This window comes from Monodelphis domestica, chromosome 3 (genome assembly GCF_027887165.1).
Source record: "Monodelphis domestica isolate mMonDom1 chromosome 3, mMonDom1.pri, whole genome shotgun sequence".
NCBI classification, from domain to species: domain Eukaryota; kingdom Metazoa; phylum Chordata; class Mammalia; order Didelphimorphia; family Didelphidae; genus Monodelphis; species Monodelphis domestica.
Window position 1 is genome coordinate 48381034 of NC_077229.1, and position 17777 is coordinate 48398810.

Here is a 17777-nt window from a genome sequence, read left to right on the forward strand (position 1 = left end):
GAGAGAGACAGAGAGAGACAGAGAGAGACAGAGAGAGACAGAGAGACAGAGAGACAGAGAGAGAGACAGAGAGAGACAGAGAGAGAGAGAGACAAGAGACAGAGAGAGATAGAGAGACAAGAGACAGAGATAGAGAGACAGAGAGAGAGACAAGAGACAGAGAGAGAGACAAGAGACAGAGAGAGAGACAAGAGACAGAGATAGAGAGACAGAGAGAGAGAATGAGTTAGAGAGAGAGAGACAGAGAGAGGGGGGGGAGACAGAGACAGAGACAGAGACAGAGACAGAGACAGAGACAGAGACAGAGACAGAGACAGAGACAGAGACAGAGACAGAGACAGAGACAGAGACAGAGCGTATCAGATAGTGAAGGGGCCAAAGGAAGGAGGAGAGGCCATCAGAGCCATCCACATGGAACCTAGACATTTCTCCTTTTGTTTCTCCAATAAAACCAAATCAATGCTGCCCCATTTGCACCAGGTGTAACATTCCATTTTCCCACCTCACCTTGCAGCGGAGGAGAAGAAAAAGCTTGCTGAAGAAAAAGCCATAGAGATAGAGGAACAAAATAAGATCATTGCTGTGGAGAAATCAGAGGCCGAAACAGCCCTGGAGGAAGCCATGCCCATCTTAGAGGCAGCCAAGCTGGAGCTGCAGAAGCTGGACAAGTCAGACGTCACAGAGATCAGGTAACACTTTCATCCACAGCAGTGGTTGACAAGGGGGCAGCTCAGGAGTCGGGAAGGTCTGTCTCTGCCCATACTGGCTGGGTAGACCATAGGCAAGTCCCTTAGATTCCTGACAGGGACCAACCTGTCTGGAGATCCATAAGAAGAATGAGAGGAAAGGTAAGCGAGAACACAGCGAGCTCAGGAGGGCCGCTGTTGCTGGCAGCAAACAAAAGGCCCTTTTGTCAAAGAATGGCCTCTAAAGATCCCTGCACAGGCTGTTCACATTGACAGTGATTGAGAGCCGCCTCCAGATGAGATGAGCATCAGCTGCTCAAGGCCAGGCAGAGGCCGAGCCTCTTACAGACTCCCCATGTTACAGAGAAGGCGCGGAGCTGGTTAGGTAGAAGGAGCTTCCCCGCCATGAGAATCCTGGACCTCCTCAGGTGAGGGCCAGCTTTTCCACGAGGCCTTTCCTGGTGCCCCTCAGCCGCTTGTGCCCTCTTCCTGAAGTCATCTTGTTCCTCTCCTGTGGGAGCCATTGGTATGCATGAAGGCTTTCCCTTTAGAGGATGGGGATGGATTTTTGGAGCATCCAGCCACTCTTCATTTTCCCCAGAATCCTGAATGAGGTGCTGTTGGGTGAGCTCAGGTCTTCCTGACTCCAGGCCCAGTACTCCACTCCCTGCCAACTCCCTGAAGGTGGAGACTTCTGTCATTGCCTCCCAAGCAAATGGCACAGTAACTGAATGAATGAATGAATGAAAAGCATTTCAAAGTACTTGCCGTGTGCCAAGCATTATATTAAGGGCTGGGGATGCAGACAGAAAAAGAGAGAGAGTTCCTGCTCTCAGGGAGCTCATACTCTAATTAGGGGAGATAACACGTATTGGTGCTTAATAAAGGCTCTTGATTGATTAGTTGCTGCAAATTCTACACAAAGGTCGAGAACAACAACAAAAATGATTCATCATTAGGTAGGATGGGCTCCCCCTCTATGCTTTTTTTCCCTCTCTGTGGTAAATGAGGCACTGAGAAAGATCAGACTAGTAGGTGGTCTGTCAGTAATTCCTAAGGGAGATTACCTGATGAAGCTTGCGGTTATAAAAAATCATCGGGTTAGGGGGAAGATAGGCCTATTGAGAGATAGACCTAGAGCTGGGAGGACTTGGGTTCAAATCTAGCCTCAGATACTTCCTAGCTGTGTGATCCTGGATAAGTCATTTATCCCAGTTGCCCAGCCCTTACTGCTTTTTCTGCCTTGGAACCAATACACCAAGTACTGATTCTAAGATGGAAGGTAAAATTGGTGAGTAAAAGGAGCCCATCCGGAGAGGAAGAAGGGCAGGCTACAGAGCTCTTCCTCTGCAATGTCTGTCCCGTCCTCCCCACAAAATCATTCATCAGTGGGCTTTGGAAGATGCATCTCCCATCATTCGTGAAATCCAAATGAAGAACATGGCCCCAGTGTCTCTGAGCTTCTTTCTGCTCTCACTTCCTGCTGATGCCTCTCTCCCTTTCGACTCATGCACCTAGAAGCCTTCCCAGGCTGTTCTCATTTGTAGGACTTTAATCCCAGCATCAGGCATGAATTGGGCATCTTCTCTAATGGGAGCACCATTGAAGGCCTGGGGTCTACCAAGACAAAAGCAAACCAGGCCATGGCCCCAAGAAGCTCGTGCTCATCTGTCGTAGAGGCTGAGGACACTGTAGAGCGTGTACACATAGAGATGACTAAACTCAGAGTACAGATGGAATAGTACAAAGTAATGTCGGGAGCGAGAGTTTGAACATCTGTGGGGGTCAAGAAAAGCCTCCAATACAAGATGGCGCTCAAGCAGTGCCCTGAAGGAAGCTAAGAAGTCCAAGGCATGGAAATGAGGAAGAGGAACATTTCAGGCACAGCCTGGACAAAGGTAGCAATATTCTTCCATAGTCATGGAGGTGGAAGATGGAAGGGGCCTCAGAGGGCATCTCACTCAATCCCTTTGTTTTTCAGATGAGAAAACTAAGGTCTATGTAAGTGACTCAGCCAATGTCCCCCAGAGAGTGAGCCCCAGAGTTAGGATGTGAAATCAGGGCCTCTGACTCCAGGGCCATGCTCTTTCCATTGCACCACACTGCCTCCTTTCATGTACTCATTAGCCAAGTTGGCTTTGTTCAGCCTGATTCTAATACTTATGTTATATGCAACACTGTGATTTTTCCTGTGTTCTCATTGGAAATGATTTCAGAGGAAAATGATGTCGTTTGTCTTATTTTTTGGATGTTGCCTGATTCTTCCTTGAAGGCAAATATTAATGAAGTATTTGATTTAAGAGTGCAGTTTCTTGTCCGGAAAGCAAAGCTCTTCTCTAGAGATGTTGTTATTGGTAGCAGAAAGTGGCTTTTCCTAGGGGAGTTATTCCTTTCCCCAGGGGCAAAGGAAAATGTCCTCACTGCTGGGCTGAGAGGGCAAGGTTAAGAATGGATCCTATCTATGTTGTTTCTCAGTGGAAACATGCTTGGGGGCAACTAGATGGCTCAGTGGATTGAGAGCAAGGCCTAGAGAGGGGAAGTCTTGGGTTCAAATCTAGTCTCAGACACTTCCCAGTTGTGTGACCCTGGGCAAGTCCCTTAACCCCCCTGCCTAGCCCTTACCACTCTTCTGCCTTGGAGCCAATACACAGTATTGATTCTAAGACAGAAGGTAAGGGTTAAAGAAAAAAGGAAATGGCAAAAAAGCTGTGTTACCCTGGGCAAGTCACTTAACCCCCATTGCCTAGCCCTTACCACTTTTCTGCCTTGGAACCAATACACAGGATTGATTCTAAGACGGAAGGTGAGGGTTTAAAAAATAAAGAAAAGATCTACGTTGCTTTTCAATTAACCTGGTAAATGGTAATTGGATGGGTAAGAGGTTGGGACACTTCCTAGAAAAGAACAAATACTGTGCTCAGCCTTTGCTAAATGAAAAAACAATGCATTGCTCCCCTTGCCTCAGAAATGAGGCAATGCACACACTCACTTCCATGTCCTTGGTGTAATTCAGCAGGAGGCCAGACATACTTTCATGGCCATTGGCCCTGAATGGTGCCCGGTTTCAGCTCTCCAGTTTTCTCCTCTCCCCAGGGGTTCATCTGGGGGCCCAATATTGTCCATGCAAAGAATCAGGTGCCACGGTGTGGTAGAGCAGCAGATGCAATGGCTCTCTTGGTGCCTTGATATTCTAGGGGGTTGCTTTTGCCGTTGCTGTCTCAGATTCCCTGCTTCTCTAACTCTAGACTTTCTGATATTTTGATTATTGAGGAGAAAAAAAGTTTTCTCTCCCTCTTGTCTTCATTTCTGAATGAATGTTTTAGAATCTTAGGGCATCATATCCACAGTGCACCATAAAGTAGCCCCCTTAACCTGACCTTTGAGATGGCCACGGCAAAGTGGAAAAAGCAGACTCTGGAATTGGGGGACCTAAATTCAAATCTTGCCTTTGATGCTTTACTACCAAGTGTGACCTTAGACAAGTCTCTTAATCTCAGTTAAGTGCCTTGAGTCTCTCTTCACTCATCCCTGAAATGAGAGGGGTTGAACTCTGAGGGGAGGGCAGGCCTGGTGTAGTTACTACAGATATGATAATCCCCATTTTTAGATGTGGAAACTGAGGCTCAGATGGGTTACATAACTTAGCCATAGTCACTCATCTGGAAAGCATCTAAGCTGGAATTCAAACCTAGGGGTCTTGTGATCCGAAGTTCAAAACTCTGCTACCCCTGAACTCAGCATGCTACTTCCCACTGCTAATTACTATTTTATGACTTGCTTGACTGATTCCTTCCATCTTTTTCTTTCTAGGTCTTTTGCGAAGCCTCCTAAGCAGGTGCAGACAGTTTGCGAGTGTATTCTGATTATGAAGGGCTACAAAGAACTCAACTGGAAGACAGCCAAAGGCATGATGTCTGACCCAAATTTCTTGAGGTCTCTCATGGAGATGGATTTTGATTCCGTGACCCAGAGCCAAGTCAAAAACATACGTGGTAAGCAGAGATGATTTGAGTGGCACGTGCATTTAAGTGGCTTTCTTTAGAGCTTGTGAGGGCCTTTCTTGGTTTGTTTCAATCTAGAGAAAACCATGCAATTTTAGGTTGGTTTGATCTCTTAGAAAAGAGATACTGCCGGGGCCCTGGGGAGAAGGAGGAAGTGATTTTACTTTTACAGAGTCCACGGCTTTGACTTTTGGCAAGAGAATTGGAAGCTCGTTAAAACACAAAATTCTCTCATTCTCAATGGCAGCTGCAAAAGCTGGAGGTCACCCCAAGTTTCATCTGGCAGGATACAGCCTTTTCACTCAGAGTTTCATATATGGCTTTTTTCCTAAGCTTGTACTTTCTGCCAAAGGGTAGGCCAGCCGTAGTCTTCCTCCTACACAGAGCTAATACTGACACATTAAAAAATGGATGGGGAGAGTAAATGTCCCAAGTGTCCAATGAACAGCCAATCCTTTGGTGCATTGGTTCCTGAGAACCCAAACACCCATCTGGCCTGAATTCTGAAGGAGAATGTGTGAATCCTCTTAGAGACCAAATTTCCTCTGTCTTTTTTTATATTTATATCATCTATACCTATTCCTATGCTTCTATCTATGTCATCTATCTCTATATCATGTATCCCCATATATCTATACCTATGCCTATATCTGTATTTATATAGATACTATAAGGGGGAGAAAAGAGTTTTTTAATAAAAAGGTTGGGCTGGATTATTCAAAATTAGGGTCTCCAGGAATTTTAATTAATTCCAAAGAGATTTATTTACAATTTATTTACAAAATATAGAAAGAGTGAAGTTAGAAAATCAGAGAGAGGATAGGGTAAGATATCTAGCCTAAGCCCTAAATATTTTGTTCTGATCCCTGGCTCAAAACAGGCAGGGAAGTTTAGTTCTTAACCCAAGAGGCCTCAGCCCTTGTAGCCAAGGACCTGGGGATACAGGGATCCTCTCTCAAGTGGATAGGTCTCTTGAGGCTAGTCTCTTCAGAAAATCCAGGAAAGGAGTCAGCCTTTTTCACTCACCACGTGTCAGTCCAAAGGGGAGAGATTCAAGGACAGCCTCACCAAGTACAGTGTCTCAGGCCCAGTCAGCAGATCCTTCACCAGCCTCCAACTCAAACTCAGAAATCCAGAAGAATGTGAGCAGTCAGAAGCCCCAAGCATGAAGAACTTGAGAACTCTCCAAAAAAGCAGTCTCCCTGAAGATCTCAGACGAGTCTCCTCCACAGGAAGTTGTAACTCCCTTTTAAAGACACTTTCTTTTGCACCACTTCCTGTACCTTCCTCCAATTTTATATCTACCAATTATTGTTGAAGCTTTGCTTGATTCTGATTTGTCACCCACTATTGCCCACTGTGAATTTCAGTTTTACTCCACCCTGCTTAGTCTTTAGAATTCTAGCAACCAGGCATATATACACCCCCACTTAAGGATTAACTGTGAGGAGGATGGCCTGTGACCAACATGTGCTAGCAAGTGACAAATCAGAAACAACTGACAGACCCCCTGGGCTGTCCTAAGCCAAGCTTAAGCTACCATTGGTGCATGTGAGATGCAGGAAGTGATGTAAAGAACTGTCTATATATTTTGCATCACTTCCACTCTCCTGGCTCTCACTCGGAGATGGGCTCTCTGGACGGCATTGGGAACTTTGACAGACTTGGCCCTGGAACTTGAGCCTGAAGGAGCTCCTCAGACTGCTTCCTTTTATATGGTCATGTGGTGAGTGATAAGACTGATTCCCCTTTCCCTTGGCTTTCTGGAGAGGCCCCTTGGCCAAGGCCTCTGAACTCCTGCTTGGCTCAGACTGGGCCGGAGCAGTCCAATTCCCTTCTCTTCTCTTCTCTTCTCTTCTCTCTCTCTCTCTCTCTCTCTCTCTCTCTCTCTCTCTCTCTCTCTCTCTCTCTCTCTCTCTCTCTCTCTCTCTCTCTCTTTCTCTTTCTCTCTCTCTCTCTCTTTCTTTCTCTCTCTCTCTCTTTCTTTCTCTCTTTCTCTCTCCATCTCTCTTTCTTTCTCTCTCTTTCTCTCCTTCTTCTTAATTTCTTCCTACTATTGTAATTAAACCACCATAAATATCCCAAACTGATTTGAGTATTTTATTGGGATTGAATTTCAATCCTGGCAACCACTAAATAATATATTCAGTCAACAACCCTAAATCTACCCTTAATACCACATGGGTCACAGACCTCCCCTACTCAAGTGTAAGTGAGGTGTTTACACTTCTGGTGATTAAATCTAAAAATGGGCAGGGGAGTTAATTTCATTTTCACAATTGGGAAGAGATTTAATTTAATCTTCACAATACCTATAACCATATCATCTATACCTGTACCTATATATTTATATCTATACCTATGCTGATCTATATCTATTTCTATATCTCAGTATCTATAGCTATGTCATCTATATCATAATCTATATTTATGAGAAAAGCAAATGTAATTATATAATTATCCTGATATTTTTGTTCTAAGTTCATAGAATCATACAATATAGGTTTAGAACTGGAAGGAATCCAGTAGTTCACTTAGTCCAGCCCCTTTATGTAATAGAGGAGGGAAATAAGGCCTAGACAGGTCTCAGTGACTTATTCAGGGTCACCAGGGCAGTAGCAACAGGACCAAAATTTGCACCTATGTCCTTTGATCTAGGACTTCCACTCCAGTACACTTGCCTTGTGCCAGGACGTCCTCGTCCAATTCTTAGCATTGGTTTTACCCCTTTCACAGTAAATTCTCTGTTGTTTTAATGTTGGTTGTTTTCAGTTATGTGTAAGGACCACTGTAGGGGAGCTCCAAGGCCCAACTTTGGGATGGTTTTATCTGATGACCCTCTCCTATCTTAATAGGAGATTAATTAATTAATTAATATCTTAATATCCATCAGAGGATAACTATGATAATGGGGGGGGGGGTTCTCTCCCAGCAAAAAGTCCAATGACCCTGTTCCAAACCTGGACCATAGGTCTCAGGGCTGCCAGCAATGGCAGATGTGACAAGACATGGCTACTTATATAGACAGAGCCTCTCAACAGAGACCTCGGAGCTCTAATAATAAGAAGAGCCTTTGACTCCAAGACAGTTTAGGTCAGTTTGCCTTTACCCTTCTAGAGGCTTCTCTGGTATTCACAAACAGATGTCTGGGGCCCTCAGATCCAAAATAGCTGGATCTGTATTTTATGGACACATTTGTGAATGGATAATGAATTTGAAGTGTTTCATTTGCCCTGAACCATATTGTTTCTTTGTCTTCCTTCCTTCCTTCCTTCCTTCCTTCCTTCCTTCCTTCCTTCCTTCCTTCCTTCCTTCCTTCCTTCCTTCCTTCCTTCCTTCCTTCCTTCCTTCCTTCCTTCCTTCCTTCCTTCCTTCCATAGGGATTAAATTTCTCAGTAAACTCCAAGGGCTCCCTACTACCTCCAGAATCAAACACAAAAGTCTGTTTGGCATTCAAAGCCCTTCATCTCCTGGCTCCTTCTGAAGTGGGGCACTTCATAAAGCATGTCCGGATACCCAGAAGTTCGATTAATGGAACCAATCTTATTTATTAGTAATACATACCTAACTGGCCAGGGCAACCTTCGTGGTGAAAGTTGCACTGGACTGAAACCACAATGTAGTTTTTATAGGGTGTAAGATACAAAGCAAGCAATGTTCATTATGAGACATAACCTTGATGGAGCGAGCGCGAGCAGCCTTATCGGCTAGAAGCTACATCATATCTCATCCCAGCTGCAGGCACTAAGGGAGTTCTTTTCTCCTGGATTCTAGCTATTCTGAGCTGGCTGACCTTCACAGGAACGCTCAGTTCTGATTTCTACTTTCCCAGGGGAAAAAGAGATTCTTCTGGCCAATGACTTAGTTTACCTCACTTCCCCTCCGACCTCTCCAGTCTTTTTTTTTTTTACCTTGCTCATCCCCAGGTACTTTGCCCCCTTGGCATTGCTCACACAAGACATTCTATCCCCTGACTCTATTACTGGCAACAGCCGGACTTCATGCCTGAGTCTCCTCCCTTCTCATCCCCCCTTCTGGCTGCCCTGCCTTCCTTTAAGTCCTGGCTAAATCTTGGCTTCCCCAAGAAGTCTTTCCCAGCCCTTCTTCATCTTGGTGCTTTCCGGCTTGCCTCTAATCTTTCCCCTATTGGATTGTGTTTGACTCCCCACCACTAGATTGTGAGCTCTTTGAGAGCAGGGCTGTCTCTTGTCTTTTCTGGTAACCCCAGCACTTAGCACAGTGTCTGACCCATAGGAGGCACTTATTGGATGCTTGTTGACTGACCCACTGACTGAAAATCTCCATATCTTATCTTAAAGCACTCTTGAAGAATCTCAATACAACCTTTGAAGAAATGGAGGCTGTAAGCAAAGCAGGATTGGGCATGCTGAAGTTCGTTGAAGCTGTGATGGGTTACTGTGATGTTTTTAAAGAAATCAAACCCAAAAGAGACAAGGTACTGCCCATTTGTGAACCCTAGAATGAAACTGGGCTGAGTCCAGCCTGGACCTAATTGGTATCTTGTGTGCTCAATACCCTTCTGTGTTGGTCTGCATTAGAAACTCCTACCAACTAGCAGATAGGTGGCTCAGTGGGTATAGCACTAGGCCTGAAGATGGGAAGTTCTGTGTTCAAATTTGACCACATGCATTTCCTAGATGTGTGACTCTGGTCAAGTCATTTATCCTCAATTACTTAGCCTTTATGGCTCTTCTGCCTTAGAATGAATACTTAATATTGATTCTAAGACAGAAGGAAAGGGTTAAAAAACAAAACAAAACACCTCCCAAGCAATTTCTTGTAGATTCCGGCCCTGAAGTACACTCCCTTTTAGATAAATTCGAGATAGGAAGAGTTGACTTCTTAAAAGGCCTTTGTCAAATTCTGTATACAAAGAGAATGAAAAAAATGAGGTTTGAGATGAGTGCTCCATTAAGGCCTATTAAGATTTAATTGGAAAAACCAAGAATGAAGAGGATTACTTGTATGTTTTCTGAGGCATTGTTTATCTTAATTTATAACCCCAGAACATTAGAGTCTGCTAATTGTCTTCACTGATTGAAAAACAAACAGGCAACTCAGTGATGCCACCCTTGCCCTCTTCTGCACTTTTAACCTAGAGTCACATCTTTTTTAAAAAAAATTCATTTATTTTAAAATCTTTTTCCATGGTTACATGATTCATGTTGTCTCCCTCCCCTCTTCTCTCCCTCCTCCTGGAGCTGACAAGCAATTCTACTGGGTTATAAATCTACCGGGTTATAAATTAATACCTTTTTCCATATTATTCATTTTTATAATAGAGTCATTTTTTAAAATCAAAACCCCAAATCACTTACCCATATAAACAAGTGAGAAATCATATGTTTTTCTTCTGCATTTCTACTCCCACAGTTCTTCCTCTGGATATGGATAGCGTTCTTTCTTATATGTCTCTCAGGATTGTCCTGGGTCATTGCATTGCTGCTAGTAGAGAAGTCCATGATGTTTGATTGTGCCACAGTGTATCAGTCTCTGTGTACAATGTTTTCCTGGTTCTGCTCCTTTCACTCTGCATCAGTTCCTGGAGGTCGTCCCAGTTCACATGGAATTCCTCCACTTTATTATTCCTTTTAGCACAATAGTATTCCATCAGCAACATATACCACAATTTGCTCAGCCATTCCCCAATTGGAGGGCATCCCCTCGTTTTCCAATTCTTTGCCACCACAAAGAGTGCAGCTATGAATATTCTTGTACAAGTATTTTTCCTTATTATCTCTTTGGGGTACAAACCCAGCAGTGCTATGGCTGGATCAAAGGGCAGACAGTCTTTTATCGCCCTTTGGGCATAGTTCCAAATTGCCCTCCAGAATGGTTGGGTCAGTTCACATGCAGTCACATCTTAATGTTTGAAGTCACCAGTGTAACTCCAATGGTTACACATGGAAATGTGACATAAATACACACACACACACACACACACACGTGTGTGTGTGTGTGTGTGTGTGTGTGTGTGTGTGTGTGTGTGTAGCGAGAGAGGTTGAACGCCACCCCATATCTAGAGAGGGACCCACAGATCTTCTCCCATCCCCTCCCTTCAACAGTCCCCACTTCCCACTCCATAATTTAGTTTCTCAGACATTGTGTCCACTTTCTTTAAAATACAGGTGGCAAGGCTGGAACGGAACTTTTTCCTCAGTAAAAGAGAACTGGAAAGAATTCAGAATGAGCTGGCCACGCTTCAGGCTGAACTAGAAGCTTTGGGAGCCAAATACGAGGCAGCCATATTGGAAAAGCAACAGCTCCAAGAAGAAGCAGAGATCATGGAACGGCGGCTGATTGCGGCCGACAAGTTGATCTCTGGCTTGGGCTCAGAAAACGTGAGGTCAGCTTAGTTTTGTGGAAAGAAGTTAGGAAGCGTTTCTTATGTTGAAGGCAGAAGGCCAGTGGTTTGAACTGGGGTGCTGGCTATTGAAAGTGGCCCTCCCAGCTAGGCTCTCATCCTGAGCAGGGGGCTTCTTTTCCATGCCTCTAAGGCCGGCAAAGGCCCTTTGTAAACAGGCTTTCTCTCCTGTTAAGCACAAAGAACCCAATGCAATGGCGGACTAGGGAAGGACCAGACGCAGATGACAGCTCCCTAAGGCGCCTTTGACCTTTGGGGGTTTGCTGCTGGTTGTGGGAGTCAGAAACCACTGCTGGCAGCGTGATCAAGGGAGGATTTTTGTGACTCAAGAGGACAGTGATTAAAGCGAGAATCTGTAAATTCTGAACTGTAGTGACAGGATTGTCCCACGGCCATGCTTTGGCAATGCCATTTTGCTCATGGTTGCCAGTTACTCCTATGATGGTATGTTTCGGCTAGCCTGAAGCAATAGTCAATTGGGAAGCTTTGGCAGGTGGATGTCTGTCCCTCCTGGGAGAAGGTTGTGAATCATGTAAAGTTCCTCCCCGGTTTGGACTGAACCTACCAAGTGGCCCCGGGTTAACTGGCTCTTCCCCATCAGATGGCTGGCTGATTTAGAAGAGTTGATGCACCGACGATTCAAGCTGTTGGGGGACTGTCTGCTTTGCTCTGCTTTCCTGAGCTATGAAGGGGCTTTCACCTGGGAGTTCCGAGACGAGATGGTGAATACTGTGTGGCAAGGAGACTTACTGGAACGGGAAATTCCCCTGAGCCAGCCCTTCCGATTAGAAAGCCTGCTCACAGATGACGTGGAGATTAGTAGGTAAGTAAGTGATACTCGAAAGCCAACTGGGCAGTGCTATTACTTAGTGGCATGAGGCCTGGGAGAGGACAGCAGTGGGGATGGCCCTCTGGTTTGGAGGTGTGGTCAGAAGGAAGGCTTGGGCAGCGGACTGAATTTAGTATGGCAACAGAGGCCTAAAGCAGGGAGAGAGCAAGCAGATATTTCCTTCAGACACTTGGAACAAAATCTCTTGGTTTCTTCCATGCCCCAAGAACCAGTGTCATTCCTTCTCTCTGCCTTTGGCGTTTAGACATGTAGCAATACAACTACAATGATAAGGGGAGCCTTGGATGTGGCATTAAGTTGCTGTTGTTTTGATTCCCAGGTGGGGCTCTCAGGGCCTGCCTCCTGATGAGCTCTCTGTTCAGAATGGTATTCTCACCACTCGAGCCAGTCGTTTCCCTTTGTGTATTGATCCCCAGCAACAAGCCCTAAACTGGATAAAGAGAAAGGAAGAAAAAAACAACCTCCGGGTAGGGCTCAAGTTATCACAAGCTCTTCTGTTTTATTGGCTTGGACCATACCCAGCATGCAATGGTTTTAAATTTGAAATCTTCTCGACCAGGAGTTAGTCCTTAGTCAAGGATGGGAAGGTTGTTTTCAGCCTTCTTATACCTTATTCTCTTTCTGGCCCCTCCCTCATATTCTCTCTCTCTCTCTCTCTCTCACCCCTATCTTCTGCCTTAAAGTTGACAATAAGTATCAATTCCAGGGAAGAAGAGTGGGCTAGGCAATGGGAGTTAAGTGACTTGCCCAGGGTCACCCAGCTAGGAAGTATCTGAGATCACATTTGAACCTCCCGTTTCTAGGCCTGACTCTCAATTCACCTGGCCCTATAGTCTTAAAATAAAAACCAAACCAAACCAAACCACAGCTTAGATAAATGACCTGCTTTTCAGTTGCAGAGAATACAGAGATGAAAGGAAAAAGCTAGTGAGTTAGATGACTAAATCACGATCCAGAAACCTCCACAGACCATTGGGCCAACAATAATAATAGCTGGCATTTATACAGCGCTTTAAAGTTTGCAAAGCACTTTACAAATATTATCTTATTTGATCCTCAAATGAAAGGGTACAACCTGGAAGGCAGGTATTGAGGCAAATGGGGAGCAGATGAGTTTGCCTGGGTTCACACAGCTCATAAGTGTCTGAGGCTGGATTTGAATGGGAATAAATGTAAAGTTCTATCCCTTGGTTCAAAAGATCAATTTCACAAGAGCAAGATGAAGAAGAAGATGACTCAGTTTTTGTGAAAGATGTGGGGATTTTCGTGTACTTTCTGCACCTTGATGCATCCTGACTCCCTGACCCTGGGCAAGGAAGCTAACTTGGGACTCCCTAAGACTAACTTACAGAATAGCTGCCAACTTGTATTGGTGGAGGGATTTTCACATTAAGGAATTTCTCCAAATTAGGAAATACAGATTGCTCGATTCTCCTTCCCCTTCTCTCCTTCCTGCCAAAAAATAAAAAAAAAGAGGAAGAAAAGGGAAGAAAAGCTCAGGAGGAGTCAATAGGGTGACATTGCAGTCTAAAAACCAATGGGAGAAGTCTTGCTTCCATTGTCCTCACTTCTGGTCAGGAGAATCATGGATACCGTTTATTAGGAAGGAGGAAGGTGACCAGGATGAATCAGGGCATTGAGCTCATACAATATGAAGATAGAGTGAATGAGCAAGTCATTTTTTGTTTGAAGAATAAAAGATTCATGGGGGATATCAGAGCTATCTTCAAAAACGGAAGAGGGATTAAAGTTGATCTTCTTGGCCTCAAGGGCAAAATGTTGGGTTGGATCAATGGGTGGAAGCTACCAAAGTAGTTGTGGGGAACCAAAAATGGCTGATTGTGAGAGCTACCCCAAAGTACAAGGTGTTCCCCATTAGGGAAGGTCTTCAAGGAAAGGCTGCTTGAACCGTTGTTGGGGGTGCAGGAGAGAGGATTCTTTGGCAGGCACCCAGTGGACGAGGTGACCTCTGAGGACTCTTCTAGTTCTGATGCTGGGTTGCCAAATCAACTCACCTCTCAAAGAACAAATGTGGACCAAAATGCAGAGTGGCCACAGTTCTTCCTTTCCCAGATAACCCTTCCCCCTGACTTCACACCTGTGTGGCGACCCACACATAGACACACACAGGCATGCACACGTACAGACATGCATACACAGATAAACACAAACACATGAATATAGACACACGTGTGGACATACAGACACACACATGGATACACAGACACACAGACACAGAGATGTAGTACACACAGATACACACACAGAGATAAACATAAACACATGAACTCAGACATACACATAGACATACGAGCACATATGGGCATGCATACAAATACACGGACACATGACACAGGCACATACAGATACTCACATAGGCACACATATACACACAAAGATACATACACAGAAAGAGTCACAGACACATGGAACACACAGACTCACATCGATACAGACGCACACAGATATACCGACACACACACTTGCTTCTCCTCTACATACTTCCTTGTTCCAATCTCTGACCACTTTTGGCTTCAGGCACTTCCATCTCCATTACTGGCATCCCAGTTCTCTTACCCAGCAGTATCTAATCTGGGGTCTAAGACCTTGGTAACAAGAATATTTTGGCGACCATGTTTCAGTCCAATTAGTTTCTTTAGCAGTCCTGTATATGTTGTTTTATCCATTTGAAAACATTATCCTGAGAGAGAAAGCTCCCCAGGCTTTATCAGACTCCTGCCTTGGCAGCTTCCACCCATTGATCCAGGCCACAAAAAAGTATAAGAACCTCAGTTTCCCCAGTTTGGGTGTGGGAATATTCACTTTCCATTTGCTCTGGTCTTTTTTTCAGGTTGCTTCTTTTAATGACCCTGATTTCCTCAAACAGCTGGAAATGTCCATAAAGTATGGTACCCCTTTCTTGTTCCAAGATGTGGATGAATATATTGACCCAGTGATTGATAATGTATTAGAAAAAAATATCAAAAACGTTCAAGGACGGCAGTTTATCATATTGGGAGACAAGGAAGTTGATTATGATTCAAATTTCAAACTCTATCTGAATACCAAGCTGGCCAATCCCAGATATTCTCCATCTGTATTTGGGAAAGCCATGGTGATCAACTACACTGGTGAGGATGGACAGAATCCTTGTTTTGAATCATAGGGTCCGAGACTCAAAGCCATAAGGGGTCTCAGAGGCCATCTAGTCCAGCCCCTTGATTTTAGAGGTGAACTGTCTTTCAGGGACTCCCCTCGTTAGTATCAGAGACAGATTTTGAATTCAGATCTTTCTTACTCCAAGCCCAGCACTCTATCTACTTGAGGAACTGTGATTATGAAGTCCTCAGAGTAACATTAGAACAAAGGCCAAATTCTCTCTATTATGGTTATAGATAATAATAATAATGATGATGAACATTTATATAACTCCTACTATGTGTCAAGAACTGTGCTAAACACTTTTCAAATGTTATATTGTTTGATGCTTACAACAACTCTGAGTGGGTGCTATTATGAGTTCTACTTTACATAAGAGGAAACTGAGGCACCCAGAGATTGAAGTGCTTTGTCAATGGTCACACAGCTAGTATCTGAAGTCACATTTGCACTCAGGTCTTCCTGATTCCTGGTCTGGTGCTCTAATCACTGCACCCACTGTCTGCCTACCAGGTTACAACAATGGAACAAAGCCCACATGGTTTTCAAAGCTTGTAAATTAGGGGTAGTGAAAGCCAGCCTTATTCTTGCCTTTGGGTCAATTTGGTTGGCTGAGTTCTCTTGGGCATGTGGGAGCTAGCAGTTAGCTCTGGAGCTATTCAAGATTATAGTCGATGTGCAGAACTGTTACACAGAGTATGAAGTGTGATTTCTCCTTCGTTCCAAAGGTATTTGAAGGGAGGGGAAAGAGGTTTTGACTGGGAGTCAGTGAATATGTGTCCTAGTGCTTATTTCGAGATCTCGGCCAAGTAGCTTTCTCTCCTGGGGCCTTGATTTCCTCATCCATAAAATGAAAAATATGGACTAGCCCAGAACTTCTAGACTTGAACTTTTGCAAATAACCTTCCTTCCTTCCTTCCTTCCTTCCTTCCTTCCTTCCTTCCTTCCTTCCTTCCTTCCTTCCTTCCTTCCTTCCTTCCTTCCTTCCTTCCTTCCTTCCTTCCTTCCTTCCTTCCTTCCTTCCTTCCTTCCTTCCTTCCTTCCTTCCTTCCTTCCTCTCTCTCTCTTTCTTTTTTCTCTCTCTCTTTCTTTTTTCTCTCTTTCTTTCTCTCTTTCTCACTCTCTTTCTCTCTTTCTTTCTTTCATCAAGAGGGTCAGGGTTAGTCAATTGGGGTTAAGCAACTTGCCCAGTTTGTACTATGTGATGACACAAAGAAAAAAAGAAAAAGAGAAAGAAAGAAAGAAAGAAAGAGAAAGAGAGAAAGAAAATAATCTACAGTATATTAGAAAATTCCTGAAAGTAAAGTCATTTCCTTTCCATAGTCACATTGAAAGGCCTCGAGGATCAGCTACTCAGTGTCATTGTGGCCTATGAGAGAAGAGAACTTGAGGAACAAAGAGAGCACCTCATCCAGGAAACGAGTGAAAACAAAAACTTGCTCAAAGATTTGGAAGATTCCCTCCTCCGAGAACTGGCAACCTCCACAGGCAACATGTTGGATAATGTGGACTTGGTACAAACCCTTGAGGAGACAAAGATGAAAGCTACCGAGGTAAGGGAAAGGTGATCTTCTTGAAGGGAAGAGAATGAGAGACAGGGAGGAGGAAGAGGGAGCTAAAATGGGAGAGCCATTGCCCTCAGATCTATGCCCAGAGTCCAAAATTGCAGACAAATGATGGACCTGTATCCTGGAGCCTTTGCAGAAGGGTAACCCAGCCTTCTGAATCTCACTGGCCCACCATATTTCTTTCAATTATTTGCAAGCATCACACTGATGCCTTGTTTTTCTTTCCCATCCAATTTTTCAGCTCATCACAAAATTGCACTATCATGATTTGATAGGTTTCCTTTATTTGAAAAACAACCCCCAAACCATGTTCTAATGCAGACCTTTCCTCTAGGTGTCAGAGAAACTCAAACTGGCTGAAAAGACAGCAGTAGACATTGACCGACTGCGTGATGGTTACCGGCCTGCTGCCAAGAGGGGTGCCATCTTGTTCTTTGTTTTATCAGAAATGGCGCTTGTTAACACCATGTATCAGTATTCACTGTCTGCCTTCTTAGATGTCTTTGTTTTCTCACTTAAGAAATCAGTGCCCGATTCTTTCCTTCCAAGGAGATTAAAACACATCATGGACACCCTCACTTTCAATGTCTACAACTATGGCTGCACAGGTGGGCATGAGACTATAATAAGATGAATATGTATCCTCAGTTTTGTGGGCATCGTAGGTCCTCAATAATGATTGTTGAATATAAGGCGCTTGTCGGAGTCACACAGATTGTAATAATCGAGATATAATGCACAGCAGACTATCACATCCCTGGCTTTATAAAACAGAGAGATTATGGTTGATAATGCAGGTTAAAAGGAGAAAAGCTTCATTAAAATGACAGAATTCTGGATTTCCAGAGTTGGGAGCGACCTCAGAGGCCATCTAGTCCATTCCTTACCTGAAAAAGAATACCTACTATGCCCTATTCCTCAGGTGTCCTACAGGAAGAGGAACTGAGGCAGAGAACTGTAATTTCATAAAGCTCTAATTGTAGCAAATTGATTCTCATTTCAAGTAGAAATCTCTCTGTCCTGTCTCTGTCTGTCTGTCTGTCTGTCTGACCTTAAAGTCAGCTAGCTTAGTAATCATTCATTTTTCTGTGGTGCCTTAAGGTTTACACAGTATTTTCCTCAAGAATC

General features: G+C 44.1%; 1 protein-coding gene across 2 annotated transcripts in view; it reads left to right on the forward strand.

The window, feature by feature from the left end:
• Positions 1-17777, forward strand: part of DNAH10 (dynein axonemal heavy chain 10) — a 196398-nt gene that overhangs the window by 159891 nt on the left and 18730 nt on the right. For both annotated transcript variants that reach the window (XM_007489932.3, XM_056821891.1), the window contains 9 exons: positions 515-689; positions 4497-4678; positions 9007-9143; positions 10837-11054; positions 11674-11895; positions 12242-12389; positions 14774-15053; positions 16405-16634; positions 16984-17257. In XM_007489932.3, the coding sequence (XP_007489994.2) occupies positions 515-689; positions 4497-4678; positions 9007-9143; positions 10837-11054; positions 11674-11895; positions 12242-12389; positions 14774-15053; positions 16405-16634; positions 16984-17257 (1866 nt within the window). The remainder of the gene's footprint in view (positions 1-514; positions 690-4496; positions 4679-9006; positions 9144-10836; positions 11055-11673; positions 11896-12241; positions 12390-14773; positions 15054-16404; positions 16635-16983; positions 17258-17777) is intronic.